A 27948-nucleotide genomic window follows, 5' to 3' on the forward strand; every position below is an offset into this window, starting at 1 on the left:
AAGTTATCTTTTCTCTGACTTTAATAAATATGTAATATATATTGTTTAATATCACAAGCTGGAAAGCTATTTCAACGGACCCTTCTGAGCTCATAACACAGAAAAGATAGAATCAGCAAACGTCTGTTGGAATAAAAAAATATAACAAAATCAAACAACATATTTGAGTTTCATATCTCTATTCTGGGTCTGACGCTTAAAATGAACAATGCTCCTCTATTATTAATTCACAGATTACACTAAAATTATTAACCCTAACCCTTTAATCTCATTTAACAAGTTCATATAACATTCCTTTGGATTTTTGACTGCACTCTTTAAAGCGTCCAACTCTGAACTCATTTTATTTTGTAAAACTAGCAAGGACCTGAATTAAAACACATCTACAAACAACTGCCCATTTCTAGTGCTTGCAAAATCTCCAAACCAAAGTTCTACTTATTATTTTCTTCCTCCCTTAGAAACCCAAAAACATCTTTAATAAAAGAAAGGAGATCTTTTTTTGCCCTTCCTGCAGTATAACAACAATCCTAACACTGCTGCTTGAAATGAGTTTCTACCCATCCAGTAAATGTTAATATAGATGGGCTGTGTTTGACAATAATGCATATATTGAGCTAAAGTCAAACATCTTTTCATTACACGCTTCCTTACACAGACAGGGCTTGATGGATTTCTAGTGCATTATTGAAAAATGCAGAGAAAAAAAACAGATTTCTATGCAGAAGCAAAGCTGAAAAGACACATATCCTCATATTGACCTCTAGTGTTTGTTCCTGTGCTTGTTTATCATCTTGATATTACTGCTATCCATTTTATTTCATTTCATTTGACTTCGACGTGGTTATATGTTTCACATATTTCTGTCAGTGATACGGATAGCGATATTACAATATTTGTGCTGTCATGTTTGCTTGGTAACTTTGTTCTTGATGTTTTTGACAAATATGGATTCTGATCATAAATATGCTGTTATAGATCATGAATGAGAGAAAAAACCCAAATCAAAGTCCAGAATAAAATGCAAGGCATCACTATGATACTAAATGTATACCAACATATGTGACTGTATGAATAACAATTTAAATACAACAGTAGAGCTGGCCTTAGCCATTCTTTGAACAAATGTTAGTTAACTGCCAATACGTTCTTTATTTCTGTAAAAAAAATCATACTTAAAGGTCCCCTATTATACTGTGTCTCATCAATATATTATAGGTCTCAGATATATACCAAACATGTCTCTGAAGTGTTTGGCTCCAAATACCAAACAGATCACCCAGGCATCCCATAAACCCCTCTGTTTCAGCCCTGTTTCCAAAGTGCTGATTCTCTGTCTTTTACTTTAGATGAAAATAAGGAGCCACTCCCCACGCCCCTCTGAGAGACATTTGGATAAAAATAACACAATGGTGCTCTAGGAGGAGATTCATGTGATAAGGTGGGGGGGTATTACCTTGGTTGGTGATTGGCTAATGGTTACACAAGCCACAAAATCGTTATGACATCACAAAGTGGACAAAATCTGATCAGCTCATTTTCAGACAGTTTATAAATGGATCAGGACAAAAAGTTAGAGAATCTTTTTTCCTGAAACGTTCAGAATCTCTTTACACAGAGGGGACACATGTTGATGTGTAAAAGACATGAAAAAGTGAATTTTGCATAATACAGTAGGTGACCTTTAACTGAAATGTTATAGTTATATAAATATGTCTGTGTGATACAAGTATAACATATACACACACACACACACACACACACACACACACACACACACACACACACACACACACACACACACACACACAGAGTGCTGACCCTGCTCACCTGTAAATCTTGTATCTGGTAGAAAATCCCTGCTGGAACCTCTCTCTGAACTCTGTGTACTCTGGACATCTGTGGAAAGGTCCCTTCTCCGACAGCAGCCAGTCCAGCTGCCCCCCGCTCTGCCTCGTGTTGAAGCCCAGCGCCGAGGAGCCGGACGGGGACGAGGACGATGATGCGGACGAGGATGATGACAAGGAACTGTGTGACACCTTCCCACCGTGTACCGCGCCACCCACTTGTTCAGCTCGGGTGGACCACGGCGTCCATAGCAACACCCAGGGCAACCATAGGAGCATCAAAGAGGACGCCGACCATCTAGCAAGGCAGGCGGAGCCATGGGAGCACCTCTCTTTTCTCATCGGCCAAGGAGTTGCCATGGTCCAGGTGGTGATGTACTAGGGCACCTGAGACCGGCATTTCTTCAGACAGTCCCCTCCCACTGGCCTGGAAAAAACATGACAGAAATATATGGCTTTAAAATCATTGTAAGAAGCATTTCAATTCACAGTTTTGATGTTCATGATGTGTCTATCCGTACATAGTGAATTATGAAGGCAGCACATTTCCCTCAAAGTGTTATTTACTGTACAGTATAGCGTTTACGACAATCATAGAAGTGTGAATCATGTCTGCTCTAAATGTGCACATTAAAGGTATTGTTAAGCCATAAGCATTGTTAAATAACTTTTGTTGTTTGGTGTGATTAATGGCCCTATTTAGGTTTAAAGTGTTTCATATCTTGACGAAATCCAGACCGGACTTCACTGACTTTCGTGTGCACCTAGCCACATAATATGTTTGTGTGACTGGCAACCAGATCATAAATCAGACCAGGCTCAATACAAATCAGGCTCAACACAACATCAGTCTGGTGATAGTGGTTATACACCTAAACCAATCAGGTTAATCCTGTCATCAATATATGATATTCAGTGGATGTATGTGTGATATTTTACTTAATATACTGCATCCACTTCCTAAACTAATTAGGTAAATTATCTCCTACATTTCCCACAATGCTTTTACACAACCTCCAGACAATAAGTATGACCTAAATCCAAATTGCTGAGACTGTAATACATGACAGGATTAAAATTAACTTAAAAATACAAGTAAAACCTCAAGTCAAATACATGAACAACAATTCCTTGTCACAAAATACTGTCTCTTATAATTTCTGCCAGGTTGACTGTCAACAGTTGACTGACAGCAGTTTAGAATCAGAATACCTTTATTCATCCCAGAGAGGGGACATTTATAATATCAGTTTGTTTCTCATTGCTGGGATCATTTATTCACTGTTTTGTCAAATGAAATCAAGAAAAAGTTACGAGAATCATGGATTTTTACTGGTATTTGTATGAACTACTTAATTTCTGGAATCGTGACATCCCTTATCATTTGCGCAATACCTCTCGGGAATCGACCATGTGACGGAGAAGATAGCGGTTGTAAATGATGCCATAAGCAATCACATTATTTGTGGCTAAGGGTTGGATATGAAACACAGTGACAGCTCTGACTGCTTTCACTTTCTTGATGCTTGGTGTGTTTGGACAGGGATGTCATCATCCGCCTCCATATGATCAGGAGTGTTAGCAGCACACACAACAACACATCAGCACAAATCACACTGGAGCTCAAGTGTGAACTGTCAGATTTGAACACCAAACTTCCTATGTCTTGTATTCAGTTGATGCAGAGGAACACACACTGTATTAACACTTTCTTCAAGGTGACACTTTGACAGTGCCCTTCAGATGAGCCGAGGCTTGCTCCTCATTTTACTGTTAATGAGAAGAAGGATTTCTGGGCGGAGTCATCAGGGACAAATCAGCATTTCCGAACGGATATGCAAAGTAGTGGATAGGATGCTCGAAGTGGATTGGGATCTCAAGTATTCCCTGTTTATCTTCCAAACAAATTAGAGAATTAATTTCAGGTGGATAAATGCAGGCTCAGACTTGAAAACAATACTCAGGGCACTGCATTTTTAATTTTCGCTCTCGCTACGCCGAGAGATTACTGCACTTTGAAAAGGCAATTAGCTAAGTCATCTGTCAAATGAATGTATTTATGAAACCAAGGGCAGGATGAGAACAAGATGAATGGGATGGTATAATGGTATGTTTCCTTCTACTGTCTAAGGTAGAGCTGCTGCTGATTACAAATGTGCTAGTGGATATCTAATTGTTCTGGTCTGTTGTTTGTAGTGTAAAAGAGCAATAAGAAATTGTTGTTTATTTTGTATCTATATTATGTTGAAGTTTAGGCTCACGGTAGTTCGTTTTGATTCAAATGCGGCATAATTGGATTTAGCTGTTTAAAATTATTGCACGTTGGTTGTCATAATTAGTTTTACTTTTGTTCAATACTGGCAGATTGCAAAAGGAACCATAAATCTGTGATGAAAAACACATAAACAACATTTGTTCATGTATACTTGTTTTGCAGCTCTTTTTGGAGGGCGGTGCAATCCAGCCAATTTAACTTCAGTTCTTGACGTGGTTTCTCATAAACATATGTTTGCAGTCTGATAGTGCTATCCATGCACAACATACTTTTTTTGCAGATGGAATTTGACTTCAGGGAGCATGAAATCATTAGAGATCAGAAGCTGCTGGGAGTCCCAGCAGCTTCTTCTTCTTCTTCTTCTTCTTCTTCTGAAGAAGAAGAAGAAGAAGAAGAAGAAGAAGAAGAAGAAGAAGAAGAAGAAGAAGAAGAAGAAGAAGAAGAAGAAGAAGAAGAAGAAGAAGAAGAAGAAGAAGAAGAAGAAGAAGAAGAAGAAGAAGAAGAAGAAGAAGAAGAAGAAGAAGAAGAAGAAGAAGAAGAAGATGATATTTGAGGAGATGGTGAGAAAGCAAGGCCGTAAAATCACATGCGACCCCAAACACATCCTGTATAGAGAGTTTGAGTTGCTGCCCGAGGGCAGAAGGTATAGATTACCAAACTGTAAATTGAACAGGTATACGTTTTATTCCACTGTCAATCAAGCTGCTGAACAGTCAGAAACAATTGTGATTATGCTGTGTTAGGAGTTGTTGGGAAGTGCAATGTTTACAGTGTAGTTTGTGCAATCGAGAAGGTTAAATAGGGGAAGTGCATTATGTGTAAATAGGTATGGACACAATAGGGATATGTGCAATTTGACGGACACTATGCATAGGTGCAATAGGGAAAGTGCAATATTGATTTGTGTATGAATACAATAGGGGAAAGTGCAATATTTGATTTATGTATAAATACAATAGGGAAAGTGCAATATTTGATTATGTATGAATGCAATAGGGAAAGTGCTGTACCTGTATGTTTCTTGTTTGTTTCTTTGCCATGTGATCTCTGTTCTGTATCTATGACTGATTGACCTGAATGTTTTATGCGTATTATCTCGATGCCCAAGACAAATTTCTCCTAAGGGAGACAATAAAGCTCTATCCTATCTTATCTTATCTTAAGAAGACGAAGTGACGTCAGCAGCTTCATTTGCCTAATCCTCCCTCAAGGACTTATTCCGGTGTGAACGCGATCTGCTCTAGTTCCGGGAACTAAAGAGTTCCGATGAACTAAGTACTGGGAACTAAGTACGGCAAAGTTGGTGTGAAAGCACCTATTGAGAGCGAGTGGTAACTGTTTAGAGCAAAGACCTTCAGTGTGTGCCGAAACAATACGGAATCCTTTGGTATTTCTTCTCTGTATCGCCTTTGTACAAGACCTTGCCTTTCTCTACCCTATATTTCCTTTCTCTCTCCGATATGTCATTTTTTCCACTCCATCTCACTTTTTTTTCTTATCCCAACTGTCATTGGTTTATTCTTTCTCTGAACAATCATATTAAAAAACCTAAACCATTCAATCCCGGTGTAATCTGTTCCCTTTTCGTAGGATGTTCCTTCCCTCCTTTTGATGAATATAGATTATACTGTAAATGCGAGGCAGCTAACACATGTTGGAAGTGATATTGATTCAGACAAGAATTCCTGCATTGGTTTTCCTCATCTACGAGAGCTGTGAGATTTGCCTTTCAAATGATGTTCTGTAACTTCCAACAGAAATAAGCGAACCCAGGAACTGCCAGGCCTCCCTCTCCTCTGAGACTTCCCGCTAATTATAAAATGCATAAAACATTGTGCGGATGCCAGCGAGACAATGGGGAATTTTTTTGAATGTTTTGCCTTGACATTTAATGTTCGCCTTGCATTATTCACACACCCTTTGCCTATTTACCCTTCTCTTTCTACCAACTTAGGGAAAGCAGGAAGTAAGGTAAAAAAGGCACAAACATCTTAAATCCATATTGAAGAAGAGGGGAGAAAGGAAGGGTGTCAGGGCATCAAGGTGGAATGGAAAAATCGACCACGTGTCGTGCTTAAATAACATCTCTGAGAGTCAAGGGAGAGCCACGGCTTATGTTTATTGGATTTTTTCCCACAGCTTTCACCAGGCTTTGCGAGCAAGGAGTGAGTTGTTCTACCGTGTTTGCACAAAAAAGGGAGACGGGGAGGGGAAATTAGAAACATGGGGCAAAGCTCGGCAAAGCTCAGAAAAGCTGGGGAAAGCGGTGACGGAAAGACATGGGGGAGAACACAGATTGACATCATGTTAAACTGGAAAAGAGGCTCTTGAAAACATGAGTGACCAAGATGAAAAGGGTTTGGCTTGCATACGCGTGTCAATAATTATGCTATGGGTCAGAGTTCAGAAAATGATTTGGAGAAACCAGTTTCCTGGCTTTTAGCTTCTCTGAGTCAGGCAAAATGACAACCTCCATTGTTCTCTGCGGCCCACAATCTGAGTAGCACCTGGGAATTCTTATTACATTTGACACACACATGTGTTTCATATCCGTTTGTAGCTGCGGATATCTGGTCAGATTCTGTGCACGCCTGCATACGCTGCCGAGCACCTGGCCGAGCCCTTGGCAAACATTCGACCTGAGGGAGGTCCATCAGCATTAGAGGCCAGCTGTATTCCTCAACCCCAGCAGCTCACTACTCACCTTTCAGCATTTATGCGAGTCAGCAGCAGTAGCCGGCCAGCAGCGCACCTGCTCTACCCCCCTGTAATTCAGGATCACCGCACACTGAGGCCAAAGGGGGAGGCAGGGAGGAAATGGGAAACAGAGAGTGACAGAGAGAAGAGCTGGACAAAAGCTCGCGGAGGAGGATTGATGCTAACGAAACGGGATGACAGTCAGAGAGACACACACAGGGAGGTTAAGAGAGAGCGACAGATGGAAAGACAGATGAATCTAAAGGCAGAGACAAAAGAGAGAGGAATAAAATGAGAGAGACAGAGAGGAGCTCACATCTACATGTTGATGTTGGCTCCATTTGGAGGGAGAACTAACGCCTGCTGGAGGGCATGGTGTCAAGTGGATGCAATATTTATCTGCTTTAGAGGTTTGATTTGGTGAAAAGCACATCAGGATTGACAAGACCCGCAGCTTGTGAGCCAATTTATTTTCTATTAAAATGCACTTGTCGTATTTATTTAATTTAGATTTGATTATTTACTTCCTATATTTGAGTCATGGCCATAGGAGAGCCAATTTGCTTAGAGAATGGGACAAAAATCGCATACGTGTGTTGCACATATAATGAACCTCATACAAGCTGTTCATGCAGTGTTTAAACATTAAATGTCACCTTTTTCCTCAGTATAGGGTATGACCAAAATGTCTATTCTGTAATGGATACACTAAACGATCGATGTGTTACAATAATAATAAAATAATCCATTCCTTTATTAGTCGGTCAACAGAATGTTATTTTGTGTGTTAATTGACAGATGGTTTCAGTTCCAAGCAACAGTAACAATCAACTTAATTTCTTTGGAAATTGAAGGTACAACCTTGGGCTTTAAGAAACTAAAAGATAAGATCTTAATCAATTAATTAAGAAAATAATTTGCAGACTTATCAATTATATTAATTGCAGCTTTACAATATTAATCTATTAATGTTCTGCTTAAAAATGTTCCGTCATAAATTGCATCAGAATGAAAAAAAAGATACAATTTCAGACCTTTAAATCTATTTATCTCCAACCTTCGCCTGAATGGTAAGTAAATGTGGGCAGCACCGTTTAGATAGACCAGTTAGACCTGTGTGCACATGTGGCTCTTTGAATAAGCACTGCTATTTATGGCTTTTAATGTCTGACAGCTTGGCCTCAATGTTGCTTGTAAAGTATTTTCAGATTTGAATTATAGCAATGTAGTTATCTTTGTAGAAAGTGATATTTCCCAAGTTGTTCTGCCGAGCGAGTTCAATATATTTCCATTTTGAAACACTAATATGACTTGTGTAAACAAGCCTCATAATAATAAATAGCGAAACCCGTATCATCATCTGTCAGTGTGAGGAGATCATTTTGACAAGTTTGGATGGTATTCTTCCTACTCAATGAAAGCAAACACAAATGCATTTGGCAAATTGTCACAGCACTAAGGGTCCCTTTACAGACTTTTGCAATCATTGTTGTTGTTTTTTTAAGGGCTGATAAAGTGACTTGTTAACAAACTAAAAAAAAGGAGAAAAACGTCATGACTAAAGCAGGGAAAGGTTGATAATGTGTCCGTCATAACTCCTACATTAAGCTGTCAGTACTTTTTGAGTACACCTAAAGCTCTGCCAACTAAGCTAGCTTAGAACAATGTGTTGGCAATTCAGGGAAAGACGACTGATTAAGGATAAAGAAAGTGTACTGCAATTAAAAAGTGTGACTGGATTAATCATGTGAGGAAAATAGAAAGGGCTAAGAAAGGGCATCTGATAAAAAAGAAAAAGAGAAACGTGTAATTGGCATTTGCTCAGATTTATAGTGCCGACAGCCTGTTTTCATACAGGCATTTTCTGGTAAACCCACCAGTCTCTAAAACACACACACACACACACTTGATCACAATAGCATGTCTGGATTGGGAAGCAGCAAGGCTAGCAATAATGTCAGTATAATGCTGATAATGTCAGGAGGGACACTCTGATGGGCTATGGTTAGGGTACTCTGCAAAATTATAGACTGTGCATATCATTTGTTACAGCCATGTGTGTTACTGTTATCAGCAAGCTCCCTGGTCAATCTCCAGCTAGACACAAACAGCCATATGGTCAATTAAGGCCCATCAATACCTCTGTTAACATATTTACCAGAAGATAATTAAGAAAACCACAGCCTGTCAGCAGCACACTCTGCTGAAAGTCATATGATCCCCCCTCATGAGGCCCACCCGCTGATGAGTGTTATAAAGTCAGATTATGCAGTTTATGTAAGATCTAGTTTGACTTGAGTGTTATAACAATACGTTTAATTGTTTATGCATAAATTGGATGTTACAATTATGTCATTATAGTATCAAAATTATCAAGCCAATTGTAAAAAATAAGCTACATTTAAAAAAAGAAGTCAGATTGAAAAAAAGAAGTCAGATTGAATTGAGGTCTAGGACAAAATGAACCTACTTCTCAGTTAATATATTTATACTTATATATATATATATATATATATAAGTAAACATTTTTCTCATGGGTTGGTGGTCTCAATGGCTAGTTTCAAGTGTACTTTAATTCACCACCAATGTTACATTTAGCATTTTGATAGCCTGATTTGTCTTTTTCAGCCTTTTTACATAACTTAATTAAAGTTCTTACCCTTCAATGGTAAGGTGTGTTTCCTTATCTTGCTATAAAAGCTTTTGTCATGAATCAGGCTCAACATTCAGTAAGAGGCTTTTTGAAAAACGTCTTAATCCTGTTTATCATAATTGGCAGCAATGCTGTTTCTCCAATAAACCCAACTATAAAACAAGGCACTGGTCACAAACAATGTATACATATATGTTTTAGACTGTAAACATTGAGTAAATGTATAATGTCATGTCACTATGTTGCACACATGCAGGTTACAGGAGACAGAAACAGAGGTACGGTATAAACCCAGACTAGAATTACCCAAAATAGAAGTGTCTCAGTGGTTTGCATGTTAGAGCCTTATTCATTAATCCTCTGTAACTTTGTTGACATTCATTAAAGTAAAGCTTGAATAATTAATGGTAACTAGTGCATCAGTCCAAACGTACGGATTACCTGCCTTGAACTGTTTAATTTAAGAATCAGGGAAACAATCTGAAATCCATCAGTTAGGTGAATAATAAGGTGACTTGTAGGGATTGAGAAACTTTCATTTAAATCTTAAATTAAGATTGCATTAACTAATGCATTCCAAGGATAAGCAATAGATCTTTTAATGATTGTATTGTTGGTGAGAGTGTTAGCACAGGAGAATTACATTTCAAGGGCTTTCATAGTGTATTTGCAGCTCGAGATATTTGTATGGTTACAATCCTGCCTTGCTCGCCTTCTTTTCCCCCTTTCCCTAACCCACTCCTCCTTGTTCCCCCCCCCCACCTTCTTTTTTATTTTTCTCCATCTATTGGCCTGATAATTACACAAGCTGCTGACTACTCAAGCAGCCCCATACAGTCCCTACCGCATATGCATACTGCAACATATCCTTTATTAGCTGCTTGCTAGTTTAATATCTTCCAAATAGGTCCACTAGCAGGCTCATGGGCTTCAGTTGATATTCTGCCGGCAGCAGCATAAAGGGCTGTGGGGGATGGAGAATTCAAATTACACCATACCATGCAGCAATATACTTTAAGCTCATCTGAGGCTTGTTATGATATACATGAAATTGACTCAAGCCAGTATATCTGTTAGCGTGAACAATCCACTTTTTACGATGATGATGATGCCGAGTAGTCTCTTATGACAAATAACTAACTCTAGAAACAACTTAAATAGTGGATAGAAATAGAACAAAAAGTAGCAAGATTGGAAATGTAAGCTGGCAAATACATTAGTTATTTGGAAAGAAAGCTAAAAACCGCACTAGAAATATTTCTGATTAATTTGAAGGGGTCTTTCAGCGCTTTGTTTTGGTATACCAACTTTGTTGTTGTTGTCAATGTGATGTTTTTGGATTGTTTCACTACACTCATATGGCCAAACATATTTATTAAAAGGTAACATTTTTAGCATTTATGGTGTATTTAATTTTTCTCAAACCTCAAAAACAGATATAAAATATCTATTAATAATAAAGATATATTGCTGCCGTTTTCATACCTGATTTAAACTGTTCATTTAGGCTAATATGGTTTGCAAGCTTCCTGAAGTAGCTCAATGACGTACCCCCACAGTATAACTGCAGGAAAAAAGCAACCTTTCAAAACTACTGTTCCAGTACAAAAGCAGTAGAACAATTAAGAAACAAATGTCAGATGTCATGACTTACATAGCAGTATAGCTATTATTTACTGATGCTAAATGTATATTGAGTGCTGCCTGCATAAAAAAAAAACAGACAGTGAGCTCACAGACAATTACCACGCTCTTGGCGAGTCAAATCTGTAAATAAACAAACAAATGGCGCATGATTGCACACGTATCGAGCTTCTTGTGTAGCCATCAGATGCTTACCAGTCTGGCCCTGACGGTTAATAGTACAGCCATGCAATTAGTACTGGTCCAAATGCAGCTGTAATGATTATTTCCACAATTACACAGACAAAAAGGCTTTGACTGCAAACACTAACTAACCACATTGTCATTGTGATATAGGCTGGACTGACACACATTCAGTGCCGCACATAGAAACCACATTGTTAAACAGACATACTCATTAATGAGCTTATGGTGGCTTTTGTGGACACAGCTGTTTGAGTGAGTAATATTCTAGCTTTACAGAGTCACTTCTTCATGAAATTAAATGAATACCTTCTCACTAGGCAGCTATTGTAGTATGACATTTGGATGATATTGCAATCCCTAGATGGATTTGCTGATTGAATTTGTGCAATTACTCGCTTTTGTTATCGCTGTTCTGATAGATAATGGCATATTTCTGTTCATTTGAAAGTTAACTTGTGGTTGATTGATTTTTGACCTACCTCAAATTACTTTTTATATAGATTCCTTTGCGTTGTTTAAAAGTCCCAGGCCCCGGCCACACGAGGACGAAAACGGTCGTTTGCGTAACTGTTTAGTGTCATATACTGTAGACCGTTCGGCCACACGAGGACGACAGAATACGGCACTAAACGACTGCGGAAACGATAACGGGTCCCAAGGTGGATAGAACGGCATACGCCACGTTCTGGGGGGTCCAACGGCTCCGTGTGTACGCCCTATACGATCATTTTCTGATAATGATGAGGCAATAGCCCCGCCTCTCCCCACCTCTGCTGCTCACCCCCACGTCAAAGTAAACTGCACACTGAATTTGGATTATTTATCTTTCTCTCGATATGGACATAAACGCGAGTGAAGTCTAATCTGACAGGACGGAGACACCTCTCAAACTACCTAAACTAGTTATAAATATGTTTATTTTTACTGTCGGCCGGGTCACTCAGAGTCATTACTGGATCAGCTGCTACATGAAACAGACACTCACGCTGTCCGAAGAGAGGGAGGACAAAGAGAGGCTCCATGTATTTTATTATTATATTATATGGATTCGTTATTCATTTGTTTTAAAGCTCAATAAATAACAAAGAAGACATTTGACCGGCACTTTTGTAATTTTGTCTGGAAGATTTAAACTTTAATACACGTTGACTGGCGAAAAACTCTGCCCGGTTCCCTCGGCCCCCACCGCGGAGAATAAACAGAAGGGCAACCATGACAACCATGCTTCTTCGCTGCTTTTGTGGAGGAAGTTACAGCGCCACGTACAGGCTCCTGCATAATGTACTGCAGCTTCTCCAGCGGTTGGAGCTAAACGGAGCTGTCCCGTGTGGACAGACACTATCCGGTGAATATTGCGTGTGGACGGAAGCTTTTTTGCGATTGCGTTAATCCTATGCATTTAGCCGTTTTCGTCCTCGTGTGGCCGGGGCCTCAGAAATGGTCTCACCACAGGTATGTTTGCACCTCAATCACTGCAACCATCAGTGGCAACAGCGTTGACTGGCAGCTTTCATTAATCAGCAATGTCACTTCTGCCATCTACCAATACTGCTAAGTTGACACAAACAGTGGCGTTTCTATATGTACAAAAGTGGTGGGGCACAAAAAACTCAGATGTCTATATATAAGCTTCTGCAGTGAGGTTCATGGCTGGTGAGGCACTGACTCTCGCAGGTTTACAAATATTATATTTTGACCTAAATCAAAATATAATATTATTTTCAAAAGCCTCTTTAGTCTGATGCTTCAATTAATTTTAAACAGACAGTTCAACAGAAGGATACCCAAAAAATGTAATTTTATCATTTAAATATTGAATTGTTCTCTCTTAGTAAGATCCCATTTTCAATACAATTGTGGTCTTACCTTGACTTGAAGATGAAGTCCATTTGCCTATCCTTCTGGACAAAAATCTCTATTACTTTTTTGTAAAAGTCCTCCTTATCTTCTTGTAGTTTCAAAAGTCTATCATAAATCTAATCGATAGATTTATGATTCGAAAATGATAAAAGTAGGGTAGACATATGGATATTATCCGGCTGAACAAAACGTCCATTTATCTAACAGCTACGTTTCCCACAGATCTTATTTTGAGCTATTTTCTAAAATCCTATGGAGAAATCTCATTGTTTTTTTGTGGAGGGAAGCCATGCGCAGCTTACTTCCTGGTTTTAGGACGCGTCTCTCTCCTCCTCTTCACCTGCTCTTCACACACCACACTTTTCGCGGCACACGTACTTACAGCCAATCAGCTCTGAATTATGTGAGATGACGTATGGTGGGGATGGCAGCTCACTGCCCCAATGGTCATTATTTTTTGCCACACACATTAAGGCCCAATCCCAAACCACTCCCTCGACCCTACCCCTCTGTGATGGAGTGAACTCCGTCTGTAGCCACACTCACAGCTCAACGAGGCTCCCTCCTGTCAGATGGAGGGAGTAAATACAGCAGCAAGCTTTGGGATGGCCTCCCCTTTCTCCGGCAGAAACAGGAAATGCCGTAACTGTACAGTATGTAACAACGGTTTCAAATCAGCATCTCTTAGACAAAAAGTTTAAATGAATAACTCAAATACAACTCTAAACATCTTTCATTGTGTTTCAAAGCTCTTTTAGTTTTAAACCTGATGTTTATAAGCTTCTTAGTTTTTGCAACGGTCTGTAAATATACACAACTTTATAATACAATGCACACATTTACCTTTTTCTAGACTAAACACAGATATGATCCTAAGTTAAACACATATCAGGTCATCATGAGGTTGTTAACATCGCAATTTATCAGTGGATGTTTGCTGGAACTACTTGTAAACCGCGTATTTCCTGACGGACACACACAGCGTGACTCCGGTCAGGTAGAGACCGGTCTCAAGTCAGCACCGCTGCAGACTCGCTGTTTGAGGGCTTGATAGCCCACTCCCCCTCCACACTCGTTGCTTTGGAACAGCCCTCAATATGGTGGACCCTCCGCGTGAACGCGCAAACGGAGGGGTAGGGTGTAGGGGGCGGTTTGGGAATGGGCCTCAATAGGAAAATACTCTGAGCATGCGCAGTGTAGTTTTTACAGTCACCGTTCACTTAGACAGTGAGAGGGAGGGGCAGGATCGGGTTTTGTCCCACATGGCTCTAAACAGCTCAATAGGCACACACTGTAGACACTAATTAGAAGAACACATACTAAAACAGCAATGTACAGACGAATCAGATGATTAAACATGATCTTAAAATATATTTTATATATATTTTAATTTATTTTTTGCATTTTGTTGTAATCATTATTTTAATACTTTCTGCTGACACTAGGTGGGGCTGTGCCCCACCTGCCCCTAATGGCCAGTCGCCACTGGACACAAACGACCATTAATGAGTAGAATTAGCCATAGCTGAAGGGCCAAAAGACATTAAAGGAAATCCATCAACAAACAAACAGCTGGATGTTTGCTGCCGGATCGCATCACTTACAGCCATCAGAAGCTTCCAGTTAGTCTGACAGACATGAAGGACAAGCCAAACCCACAAGCAGAGGTCAGCTGCCAAAGCACTGTTCATCAACAAATGCATTAGGCTATTGATACAATCAGTACTGAACCATTGTTACAATACATGGAACAAAAAGAACAGTTAGCACGTCTGACTGGGTATCTCTGTTCAGGTCAGTGGAACAATCTAAAGGAACAGTTGGCTGTTATTGGATCTGGCTTAACCACTAATGGCCTATCAGAGCTTTGCCAGACAGGCCATATGTGGGCTAATAGGCCAACCATGGTGTTACAATGAGTCCACTGATAAAGGGGTCCAATGCTCCACTTGCCAAGTTGCCGTGATTCACATAGACAAACTGGAAACACAGGTGGACTAAATCTAATTCAAGCAGCATGTACTGTATCAGTGCTCCATAACCTTAACCAAATATGTATGGAAAAGAGTACATTTAGGTTGCTGTGACCAGGACATTGCTGCCTGCCGCCAATACTTGATGTGAATAAGAATAAGCAGTTAATTAAAAGGGTGAGATTTGCAGGGTCCAGGGGAACGTGACTTTCTCTGAGTAAGTTGGTCTGAAATGCATTTTCTGTTTTTAAAGAAAACGATGGGCTTTAGAAAGAACCATCCTACAGGACTCACAGTCATACACAGCAGTTTCAAAGACAGGCTTGGAATAGAGTGAAAATGAGCTAAACGAGGCATGGCTAAAAAATGATCTGTTTGGTATTTTGAAAAATAAAATGTATAAATATACCTTATATAGGTATGGTCATACACTATATCATTTAAATATAGCATGATAGGTCTCCTTTAAGCTACGTATATTTAATCAGATATTGTACCCCAGTACAGGTTTTAAAAACTATAGGGTACTTACGTAACCCCAGTTCTCAGAGTAACATGAAGTGAGATGTCTCACTATGGGATGCGCCTCATCCCGGAGCAAACAGAAGCATCAATCTCATTACGCCAATCCTGATTGGCTGGTGATCTTGACGTCAGCGTCAGGGAATTCACCCCCTATAAGTAGCTTGTGCCACGACGCATGGGTCATTCAAAATAAGCACCTCTTCTCGCTTCACCATAGCAAGGAGGGCCGTCTGGTGAGACATCTCACTTCATGTTACTCTGAGAACTGGGGTTACGTAAGTAACCTATAGTTCTCATTCATAACACTCCGTTCGATGTCTCACTATGGGAAATTGTAGCTCCCGTATTGTCAGACGAGCTTATCTCGAAAATCACCAAACCAACCAGAACTTAACAGGTAGAGCGCTGACCCTGAGTCGAAAGAGCTCGCGGACCCGAGGGTGCCTGCGAACTCTGACTCGTATGAGCCCCAAAGCAATTGCTTCCACAAACCAGTGGGAGAGCCGTTGCTTAGTAACAGGCTTGCCCTTATAAGGGTTAGCCCAGGACACAAGGGGTTGGTCATTATGACAAAGCACCCTTGATCTGTCCCTGTACGTGCGTGAAGCACAGGCTGGACACGGCAAATCCGGCCGCTGTTGTAAGATAAAGGCAGGGTTGGGCTTCAACCACACTCTGTTTGCCCTGGGGCGAACTGAGTGCATGAAGACTGTACAGATAGCGCATGAGTGCCACTGGCTCGCTTGGCAGCTGCCAGGGTCAGCTTCATGTCACACTGTATTCAGATTGTACCACTCACGGGCCAGGCCCATAGAGCCAAGCGCTCTGGGTGTGGGTGAAAGATCGCCCCCCCCGCTTGGGACAGTATGTCCCTGCGTAGTGGGAGCTGCCATGGCTGCCCGCACAGCAGCTGATATATCTCCGCTAGCCAGTACATAGCTGGCCAGTGCGGAGCTATCAGGATAAGTGTGTGGCGTTGCTCTCACTCTGGCCAGAGTTGGGGGTATCAGAGCCAGGGGTGGGAACGCGTACAGAAGGCCCGGGGGCCAATTGTGCGCGAGTGCATCCACGCCTAACGGTGCATTTAGATCGCGCATCGAAAAGAACAGCTGACACTGAGCGTTGTCTTTCGATGCGAACAGATCCACCGCGGCTCTGCCGTAACGCACCCACAGCTGGCTCACAATCCTTGGATGTAGAGTCCAGTCTGCATAAAGTGGTATACCTCTGGACAGTAGATCTGCCACGAGGTTCCTCACTCCCGGTACGTGCGTCGCTCTCAGAGAGAGGAGACGCCTACCGCTCCATAGGATAAGTTTGCGCGCCAGTGTGTGTAACTGGAGAGAACGCAATGCCCCTTGGCGGTTAATATACGATATTGTGGTCGTATTGTCTGTCCTCATGAGGACGTGATGTCCCCTGAGGAAAGGCAGAAAGCGTTTTAGGGTGAGAAACACCGCTAAAAGCTCCAGGTAATTTACGTGCGCCCGCTGGAGGTCTCTGCTCCAGAGACCCCTCAGCGGGCGACCTTCATAAATACCTCCCCAACCTGTCAGACATGCGTCCGTGGTGACCACTTTCCGTGAAAGGACAGCACCCATAGGCACACCTCGTACTAGAAAAGTCGGGTGCAGCCAGTGGCGTAGTGCCATTACGCATTTCACAGTAACCATCACTCTCCGCGCGCCATGGCGCGCAGGGTTTAGTTTTAGGGCGGCCACCCAGCGCTGAAACTCCCTCATGTGTAAGCGTCCCAGTCGTACGACCAGGATGGCTGACGCCATGAGCCCCAGCAATCGCAGGCATGATCTGAAGAGAACATGTTTGCGCAGCTGGAAAAGAGCGAGACAAGCTCTGAAAGCTTTCACTCTTTCCGCTGACAAGCGAGCTGAAAAGGACACCGAGTTCAGGCGTAAACCCAGGAAGAGTATAGTCTGCGCGGGGCACAACATGCTCTTCTCTGTGTTTATTATGAAACCCAGGTTGAGCAGGTGCTTTACGAGGACATTTGTCTGCGTAACAGCCTCCTGCTCCGAGAAGCAGCCAGTCGTCCAGGTAGGTCGCCGGGCGAATACCCTGTTGTCTTAACGGGGCTATCGCGGCTTCCGTACATCGTACAAACACCCTTGGACTGAGAGACAGACCGAAGGGGAGTACTCTGTATTCATAACAGATCCCCTGAAATGCGAATCTCAGATATTTCCTGTGTGGGTAATATACTGGGATGTGAAAATACGCATCTTTCAGGTCGACTGATGTGAACCAGTCGTCTTGTCGCACGAGCCGCAGCAGAGATGTGTGAGTGAGCATTCTGAACTTATATCTTCTTAGATATTTGTTCAGAGCCCTCAAATCAAGTATTGGCCGAATTCCGTTCCCTCCCCGTTTGGGAACGAGGAAGTACTTGGAATAGAAGCCGCCCTGACTCTGCTCGTCGGGTACAATAGATATAGCCCTCTTTTCTAGGAGAGAGAGAATCTCTTTCTCCAGAATATGGGCTGACTCTCCTCGGGCCTGTGAATGCAGAATGCCCGAGAAGCGAGGGGGGGTGACAGCGAATTGGAGTCTGTAGCCCCGTGTTACTGTCTTGAAAACCCAAGCAGATGATGTGAGCATCTTCCACTGCATGCTCCTTAGAGCCAGTGGAGATGTCACATCTCTTCCCCTCTGAGTCTCTATTTGTTGTGTTATGGGGCCCTCTAGTGTCTGAACACAGTGGTGCCCCCTTTCGACAATCCCCACCGACACTGCGCATGCTCATGACGGTGGTGCCTTCACAACCCCAGCCGGCACTGCGCATGCGCGTGGCAGTGGTGCTTTTAAAACCCCAGCCGGCACTGCGCATGCGCGTGACGGTGGTGCCTTCACAGACCCGCCTGTAATCCGCCTTTTGAGAGATGCCGAAGCTGCTCTCAGAAGGGGAACAGTTGACGGGCTGTTTATTGGTTTTATTGTTTTTCTTATCATTTTTTTTAAGCCTGGATGCGTCAGCGGCAAATGTTTAATGACAGAGGAACAAACAGATTTGTGACATGTGTTTTTGCGGACTTGAGGATGGTGTTGAGGCATCTCTCGAGGCGGCGGGAACACATTTAGAGCTGGGGAACCGTGGACTTCCAGCTCTGTCACGGAGGGGAGAAGGAGGGGCTGTCTTGCCGCTTGCTTCTTCTTCCTCGCCTGCTGGCCGAAATTCTGGGTTGGCTGCGCCTGAGCTGCAGCCGGAACCGGAGATTTTCTGGGCCAGCTCGCCCTCGTCTCCAGCTTGGGCTGGGGACTCGGGGCGGGCTGCGACCTCTGCGTTTTCGGTGTTTTAAACCGAGCAGGGTTCAAGGCAGCTTGGGCGAAGGACTGCTGCTGCGAAGGCAGCGGCTGGACCCTTCGAGGGAGGCAGAGGTGGAGTGCCTTGTCCTCCCTCTTTTTCGACTCACACCTCTTTTGCATGGAAGCAAGAGCGGAGCCGAAAATTCCCTCGGGAACGATGGGCATATCCAGCACATCCTCCTTTTCCCGGTCTGGGAGGTTGGTGAGGTTGAGCCATCTCGCTCTTTCCTGCACCACCATGATCCCCATTGCCTTACCTGTGGCCTGGACGTCGCAGCGTTGGACACGGAGACAGATGGCTGTGACCGCTGCCAACTCGTCCAGAGTGGCTGCCCCCGGGTTACCCGACAGGTCCTCGCAGAGCTCCGCTTGGTAAGCGGTTAGCAGCGAGGACACATTCAGGGCCCTGGCGGACAACGCTGCGGCTTTGTAGGACCGTTAAGTCATTGTCGACTGAAATCGGTCCGACTTTGCCGGCAGCGTGGGGTTCCTGCTTGGTGACGGGCCCATCCTCGGTAGGAGGTGGGCTGCTACCAGCGGTTCCATGGGCGGTATGCGGAGCAGGCCGAGCTTCTCCATTCCGTCACAGTCTAGGGAGGAGGCACCCTGGATTGGGACCTTGTTGCTGAAGGGCCGGTCTCTCCACGAGACCGACACCTCATCCAACATCTCCGGGAAGACCGGAAGGAGTTGCCTCTTTGTCCGCGCTGCTTGGGGAAAATGTTTCCCTTCGTAGCGGGACCTGGAGGTCTCCTTGGCCATTTCAGGCCACGGGATGTCGAGTCTGGCCGCAGCGCGTTTGCACACGGCCTGCAGGTCCATACTCAGACAGGGCGAAGCTGGTGTGCTATCGTCTGGGAGAGCAGCCTGAGCCGATGACATGAAGATGTCCTCTTCATGTTCATCCGATTCGGACAGGAGGAACACCGAGGCGTCCTCTTCGTCCTCGTCGTAGTGAAGCTCGAGGACATCCTCCGCGGGTGAGACCATGGTGAGGTCTAACCGGGAGCCCCAGCTCGGTAAAGCGTGGGGTCCCGTTCCCGCGTGTCTTGCCGCCATCGGGTCCCGGCCTGCCAGGGCGCGGGAATCCGGTTCTGCGGCCATCTCAGATACTGAGCCCCAGACCGACATGGAGAGGGGTTCACTCTCTGTGGCAGATGTCCCCGCGTCTTGACTGCCGGCCGGCAGGTCAGAGGACATGGGGGGTTCCTGCTCCGACAGGCTAGCTTGGCGTGCTAGCCGTCGGCGGAGGCTCTTTACGATGAAGCGGACACAATGTCCGCACGAGCCGGGGTTGTTGATAGCGCCTCGGGCGTGTTCCAGCCCGAGGCAGGACGAGCAGACCTGGTGTGTGTCTGTGCCCGAGATCTTCAACCCGCAGCCGCAGAGTCGAGCCACCGAGTCCCTGACTCCTCTGGTGTGAGGGAGAGGGGCGTCCATCTTGTTCGCCTCGTGGCGTGGAGAGGACCCGCTCTCAACAGGTAGGTTGGGAGAAAAAGAGGTAACCACCCTGTCCTAAATCCGGAGAAAAGGACGGTGTGGGTCTTTTATTCCTGGAGAATACTGACTGGTGTGGCAGTATGCTCCTTTTAATCCTTTCCTCCTCCGTGGGGAAGAGAAAAGAAAAGACTTCCTCGCTACCGTGGTGTCGGTAGTGAGGGAGCAAGCTAACGCTAGCTTGAAAAAAGTCAGACCTAGCTTACTTTCCGGGGAAAGAGAGCGGCGAGGTCGATTTCAACAATAACTAGCGTTAGTAATTACCGTCTTCCTGCGAAGCAGAAGGAGTAGCCGGCAAGCGCCCGTCGACCGAAATGGATATTTGGGTTCAGTCTGTGGACCGTGAAGCTTGTCCGGCTACCATAGAGATGTGCTCTGAAGCGAGAAGAGGTGTTTGAATGGTGCATGCGTTGTGGCGCAAGCTACTTATAGGGGGTGATTTCCCTGACGCTGACGTCAAGATCTCCAGCCAATCAGGATTGGCGTAATGAGATTGATGCTTCTGTTTGCTCCGCGATGAGGCGCATCCCATAGTGAGACATCGAACGGAGTGTTATGAATGAGAACTTGATTCACATACTAAGGTATTTAAAGTACTGTATTTTTTTACTTTTGTAAAAAGGCGACTAAAGCCCTTAGTTAATGTTTAACATAAAGTGAACAGCAGTACTCAGATATTTTACTAGAGTAAAAGCTAAAATATGATGGTCTTATTATGGACTCCATTACAAGTAAAAGTCCTGATTTCAAAATGTTACTTCAGTAAAAGTAAAAAAAGTATCCTCATCAAATTGTATTTAATATACAAAAAGTACTAATTCTGCCCAATGACCCATTTCAGAAGTACAGAAGTACTGTATCATAAAGTACTCTTAATGTAAAATTGATCTTTTCACAGTATTAGTATTTTATTAATAGGGTTATTATATTACCCTTTTTTTAAAAAGAGCATTTAAGTATTGTGGTATGTCAATGTGGACCAAAGTTAGATACCATACATATTGCGTAGATGGAGAGTACAGTAATACACAGTACTCGAGTTGAGGGGGGATGGCATCCCCCCTGAAATCAAAACGGTCAAAATCATCCCCCTTCTAAAACTGCCATCCCCCCTTTCTATCCCTTATGTAATTTTATCAATGAACGTGGCACTGGTATTACTGCTATTTCAACATTAATTGTGCGCATTTTGAGTAAAATACTGTGAGCGAGGGAGCACGCACACACGCAATGACATTTTTACCAAGTCACTGACGCTATACTATGCGAGTGCCCTAGAGGGCGCCAGAGCGCCGTGATGCGCCTATTTGATCGATGACAGAAGCGCAGGTAACGGTCATCACAATGGCCAAGCAACCAGGAGGACAACGCCATCTGAGGGACTTCATATTTAAAAATACTAAAAATAACATTTCAGGTAAGTCAAGAGTCAGTAATCTTAGTCATTACTCACTACTTTAGTCACCAAAGGTGGAATCTATGGACATAAGCAGCAATAACAACTTAGTTTGGAGTTTAGCTACGTTTTTCTCTCGTGTTAGCTAGCTGGTAAGACTCAAAACTGTTGATGAAATGATACCACCAGCACCAGAAGAGCTGAAACCCCTCCTTCAAGCAGTGAACACTCTGGTCATCTCCACAGCTGAGTGTGAACGTGGGTTTAGTCAGATGAACATTTTAACCACAACTAGAAGCTCCCTGGAGGTAAAAAGCATGTCAGGTTGCTTTTCATCAAGTGTGTTGGCCCTCCACTGAACAAGTTCAGACCAGAGGTATATGTCAAGACTTGGCTTCAAAGCCATTGCTTAGCTAACAATCCGAAAGCAAGAGCCAGAAAAATTGAGACCAAAAAACATGATTATGAAAATCTTTGGAAACTTCTATGAGATGGGGGAGAGTGGAGTAGGCAGCCATTGACAACATTGGTCCTATTTTGTATTATCTGTATAATCTTTTAATATATTTTCATATTTCGTAAACAATTTCAATTTGCACTTAATGCCCTGTTCCTAAAAAAATTCATGAAGAATTTACATAATGATTTAATTAATTACGATACAAATGTAACCCTTTAGATACCAGTTTTGATCGTATAGGCTACCAGTAACTGCTTTTTTGAAAAAATACACTATAATTCAATATTCTAAAAACTATTTTGACTTTATTATTAGTATGATCAGTTGGTCCATCTGAATAATAAATGAGGGACTGTTAACCTACAAGATTTGTACCATATACTTCATTATAACCACATTTTTGTATTCCCTTCCCCCCCTTTAAATTAAAGTGAAAAAAAGATTTTGCCCTAATTGTCCTCTGCATTTGACCCTAAATGTTATTATACTCTAATTCTGAGGTGCCTTGGTCAAGAGCAATGAAAGGAGTATCTGAACATCCATAACATGCATGTTGTTTTAGGAGTATAATAATTATCTTTATGCTGGTAGGTCTCCCACCCTCGGCGGGTTATCAGCACAAATGATGTCCCCATATGATAAAATCCACCATCCCCCCTGATTTTTTTTTACAACTTGAGTACTGCTAATACATAATACAATATCAGCAAGTTGTGTGTTTTTATGTGTACAAAGGAAATGTGTTAAAAATCAATTAAGTGGAGTAAAAAGTGTGATATGCACACCTGAAATGTAGCGGAGTACATTACATTACATGTCACTTGTTGGACGCTTTTATCCAAAGCGACTCACATACTCAATACTGTGGGCAATCCCCACAGGAGCAATTTGGGGTGAAGTGTCCCAGGGACACAACGACATGCTGACTGCAGTGGGGTTTGAACCTGACCCCCTGATCCGAACACCAAAGGACAACCCACTGCACCACTCGCCTCCCAGTTGAAGTATAAAGTAGCATTACATGGAAATACTAAAGTAAAATATAAAATGTCTCAGAAACGTACTTCAGAACAATCATTGAGTAAATATACTTAGTTACTTTCCACCACTGACGGCAATCTTTGAGAATGCAAACTCTGGTTTTGCAATTTAAAATTGTGTGCCCTGCATGTCCATCATCAATCCGGACCCTTACTTTAAATCATGCATATTTGTCTAATACAAAACACCTAGGGCAGCAGACCTACTGTAGCACTGTCCACATCCAAGTGTCCACAAATGATACTACTGATGTGACTGCATTAGTCTGCATTATGGCATCTTTCTTAATGTCTTTATCCATCATTGCTATTAAGAAATAACGCTGTGATAAATCCTGCCTTAGATTATGATCAATGTCTTCTAAAGTAGATATTTGTGCCCACACAGTGCTTGTGTATTTTGACTAAGCGTGTCGGAGCAGAACAGTCACCTTTATCAAATATCACATTCTAATTTACTCACATTGTTCGCATCTTTGTGAAGATATTTCACTTTGTTCTGGTTTCATGTGGCCAGACAAAAAGCTTATTTTCTCATTGTATTCATGCGGGCTGCATAACATTAACTCCTTCTAGTTCTTTTATCATTAGGAAAACAGGTTTTCTGTGTAATCTCAATACATCTTTTGGTTAGGAACATTCAATCCTCTCAAGTGACCTCTATATCTGTGAGTCTTTTGATAAACAGTGGAGCATCTGCTGCATAATTCAGACGTTCTAAAACGTCCTTTCTGGACCAAAATGAAAATGGTAATCCCATCCCTTGGGTTTTATGGAGCTTCATTATTCATTGAAGTGTCATGAAGGAACCCCAGCAAAGGTAAAACCATAACATATAGTATGTCACAGCACATAGTTTAAGAATAGGGTAATATCCATTATATGTTTGGGCAGTGTGTTCTGTTTGAATTCTGTGTGGCATTGTGCCGTTGCTCCATCGCCATGGGGAATGAGTGTGACAGGGCGGGAACGTGACCCTGTCATCACAGAAATATGTTCATCATCATTGTTACTCCATTGCTTCTGGTGGTGATGGGTAATCAAGGCCAATTGCAAGGCCATCGTCTCATCTCTCTGGCAAGCAGCACACGACACATGTGTCACTCCCGCTTTATAACCAGCACCCCAGCCGGAATGCACAATGAACTGAGATAACAAAATTACAACCTTAGACCATTTCATAGAAAATAATCTGCAGCGATTTCTCAGGGGAGCATGTGTTTCCATTTTAACCTTATTAGAACCGTGCAAATTGAATCTAGTCAGCCACAAGCTCCGGAATTTAAATGACAGAGATTAGTATTTTGGGTGAATCAAAAAAAGAAGCAACTCAAGGCCTTTTTACAGGGTGGCTTAATCAGTATAAGATTCATCAGAGTTGCCCTTTGGGAGGGAATAGCCCCCAATTCTCTCGTTCATGTTTTCCAAAAGAGTCAGACATTCTTGGCCAAAGTGAAAGAGGAGGCATGATTGAAGGCTTATTTCCCCTTTTAACATCATCAGCAGGAACCTGCCTTCATTACAGGACCGCATTAGCAGCTTATAGTCAGTTCATTGAAATGTGTTTAAGAAGTCCCCTCATCTGTAACAGATGTACTCCAGTCTCCTGGGTCTTAGTGGGTATGTATACACACACACACACCCCCACGCACGCACACATGCACACACACAAAGTATATCTCCCACTGCATCACAGATAGATTGAGAGCTATTTCTTAATGATCTCTTCCCCTGGGATTCCTATAGAAAACCATTTAGTTAGCAGCGCCACTCCTCAATAAAGCCAGAAGAGGTCTTGTACTTGCTTCACCAGGCCACAGCGGTAACGCTTCATTTGGCTGAGGAGAAACCGCAGCAGGAGCAGCATAAAAATGGCCCATTATGCATCTGTGCTGTATTTAACCTCCGCTGGAAAGACGGTGGTAGTTTCAACCTTTCAGCTCTCATATCTCACCGCTCTTAATTGGCAATATTCGAAATTCAAAACTATCAGTCAAGTGTTTCCCTCGTCATCAAGAAGAAAAATGATAAGTACATGAGTTAAGCCATTATTAACATGTCAGTCATGACAGACACATGTAATTCCACCGCCCACTCTGGCCTAGCGATCCTCTCCAAGCTTGATTTATCACACTGCTACGTGCTCCCTTCCTTGTTTTCTTTCTGTCTCAGGTACACCGCCTCTGCCCAGGTGTTCCCAATGCCACTCAGAGATATAAAGAGAAGCTGGAGGAGAAGGATGTCTCGCCTATCCTACGCCGGGAGACACTCTCCTTTAAAGACCCCTTTGATGTAGTGGGGGTTTAAGCTGTATTGTGTGTGCTGTAGATGTGTTTATGTTTAGCCTGGAGGACCTGGTAGTCCAGTTTTCACGGCTTTATTTAGTTTCCCATAGGGCTTATATTTGACTTTTGGTCAGGGGGGAAGCTCTGGGTCCTACGATTTAGTCACCTAAAACTAGCGCAAAGGAGATATAAATCCTTAGGTGTTTTGTAGACACTAGCGAATTATTCAACAACTGTGATGCCCCGCTATAAATTAACATATTTTCCATTTTTCAGTTTTGTTTTCTGTGATTTATAACTTTTTAACCTAAATAAAATGTATTTAAAGCCTCTTGAACCAGCTAGAAAATGTATCAGGAAGCTGAAAAACGTTATTTTCTCTGATAATAAAGTAAAAGTGAAGGATCACAGTGGGGCATAAGTATTGTTACTTAAGGATTTAAATGCTTCTTCCACCACTGCAAAATGCATATATTTTCGAGTGTATTATTTCTGCTGTAAAATTATTGATGTGTTACAAAATATATCAATTATATATTAATTTCTAATGCTTTTGTTTCTATTGCATAATAGAACATTAATGTGGTATTACCCAGGAGGATGGTTAGTTACGGTTCCTGCGATAAGTGGTATAAGGCAGAGGCAGCACCGACGTGCTTATTATGAGAAGTACAAAACATCCTTGAGTCTAAAATGGCAGTTGTTCAATGGCTCCTTGTATATATTTAGGTTGCTATAAAAGAGTCAAATGTAAGTGTAACAAACAGATTGTGTCACGTCATAGCTTGTTTTTTTTGGAAGAGATAGAATATCAGAAATCTGAAATCCTTTATCTGTCCTGGAACTGCAAAAATGTACATTGATACAACAGGTAGTGCAGATATATTTAGAAGAATAGACTAATATATTATAGATAAATAAATATATGAATAAGTATGCACACCTTATTAATCATACAATAAGTAAAAAACAAAATCAAAGACAAGTGCAGTTTAAGGACCAATACAGGACCAAATAAAGTCAAGTTTGTTGCTTTGGGAGAATGATCAGCATCCTGATTGGATTATAATGTACTTTACACAGTTTATTTGTTAAGGAAACCTCCACTCTATAAGCAAATCTGACCCTGACAAACTATCATTTCCGTAAAGATAATGAAGGTTCATGAAAGTCGAATTAATATCTGCTGAAATCCCAGAGAAATGTTGCTGCTTTGAATAGTTTTGAACTTGAGTTATTTAACAAAGTTGATTCCTTTATTGGTATCACATTTAGGAGTTTTTTGTGAGGCTGTTTCAGCTGCATAACTGTAAAGCAAGAGTTTTAAAGAAACTCCCAACTTTCTGCACATATTCTAAAGCTACAGTGAGACCAAACTCACCCGGATGGAATATAATTGTTTGATGTGGCAAAAAACAGGAGAGCTATCTACAATTGTTAATTATTCTGCATTTTATCAAACATTGTATTGTCATTAACCTCTGTCACTGTCTTTCCACTGACTGCAGCCAATAAGTCAAACAATGTTTAACAATTGTTCGATCCCTCCTACCTTTTATAACAGATTGGACATAGGAGAGCATTTAATCAAAATCAGATTAAACTGTGATGTAAAGCAAATGGGTCTCACCCTGTGAACTGACACTTAATCTAGTCTACACATCACACTGAATGAACCAAGCCAAACAGCTTGGAAGTCAAATGCACAAGGGAAACCCTACTCATTAGTTATATATAGCCTACAGTGCAGTCATATTTAAGACACTTAGTTTTTGTCATTCCCATTAAGATCCACTCCGTTTTGGCTTTCTAACAAAGCAGTGTTGCATGAAGGTTACATTATAAATCAACCGCTGGGAGGAAAAAGACATTCTAAAACAACCTTGCCTGTCCATGCCATAACATGTTTTAATTATTTCACCATTCACCAGACTGTCATTGCTCAGGATTTTCATATGGAACTTTTAATGTGATGACACCCAAAGGACACACTGACACCCAAGATGTTCTTACAGGGGAAAGGCTTGCCAATGGTAAGTGCTATGTTTTTACTCATGCAACGTCAGTCTTTTTTTAGGGCAGGAAACCAGTTGTATTATGGACTTTGACGTTTCTGAACACAACAGCCTCATACGGTTAGTCGTTTTATTCATCTACCCATGATGTATAAGTGCACTCTTTTGCCCTCTCTTTACAACTCTGATGAATGAGATTTAGATTGAGCAAAGTGGGATGATGGGTGTGTGAGGGGTAAAGGTTAAAAGACGAGATCAATAGCAATGCATCTGC

General features: G+C 42.2%; 1 protein-coding gene across 1 annotated transcript in view; it reads right to left on the reverse strand.

Moving 5' to 3' along the window:
- Positions 1–27948, reverse strand: part of brinp2 (bone morphogenetic protein/retinoic acid inducible neural-specific 2) — a 207182-nt gene that overhangs the window by 101680 nt on the left and 77554 nt on the right. The window contains exon 2 of the mRNA XM_034196280.1: positions 1831–2274. Within this exon, the coding sequence (XP_034052171.1) occupies positions 1831–2207 (377 nt within the window). The 5' untranslated portion in view covers positions 2208–2274. The remainder of the gene's footprint in view (positions 1–1830; positions 2275–27948) is intronic.

Source organism: Gymnodraco acuticeps, unplaced genomic scaffold (genome assembly GCF_902827175.1).
Source record: "Gymnodraco acuticeps unplaced genomic scaffold, fGymAcu1.1, whole genome shotgun sequence".
NCBI lineage: Eukaryota > Metazoa > Chordata > Actinopteri > Perciformes > Bathydraconidae > Gymnodraco > Gymnodraco acuticeps.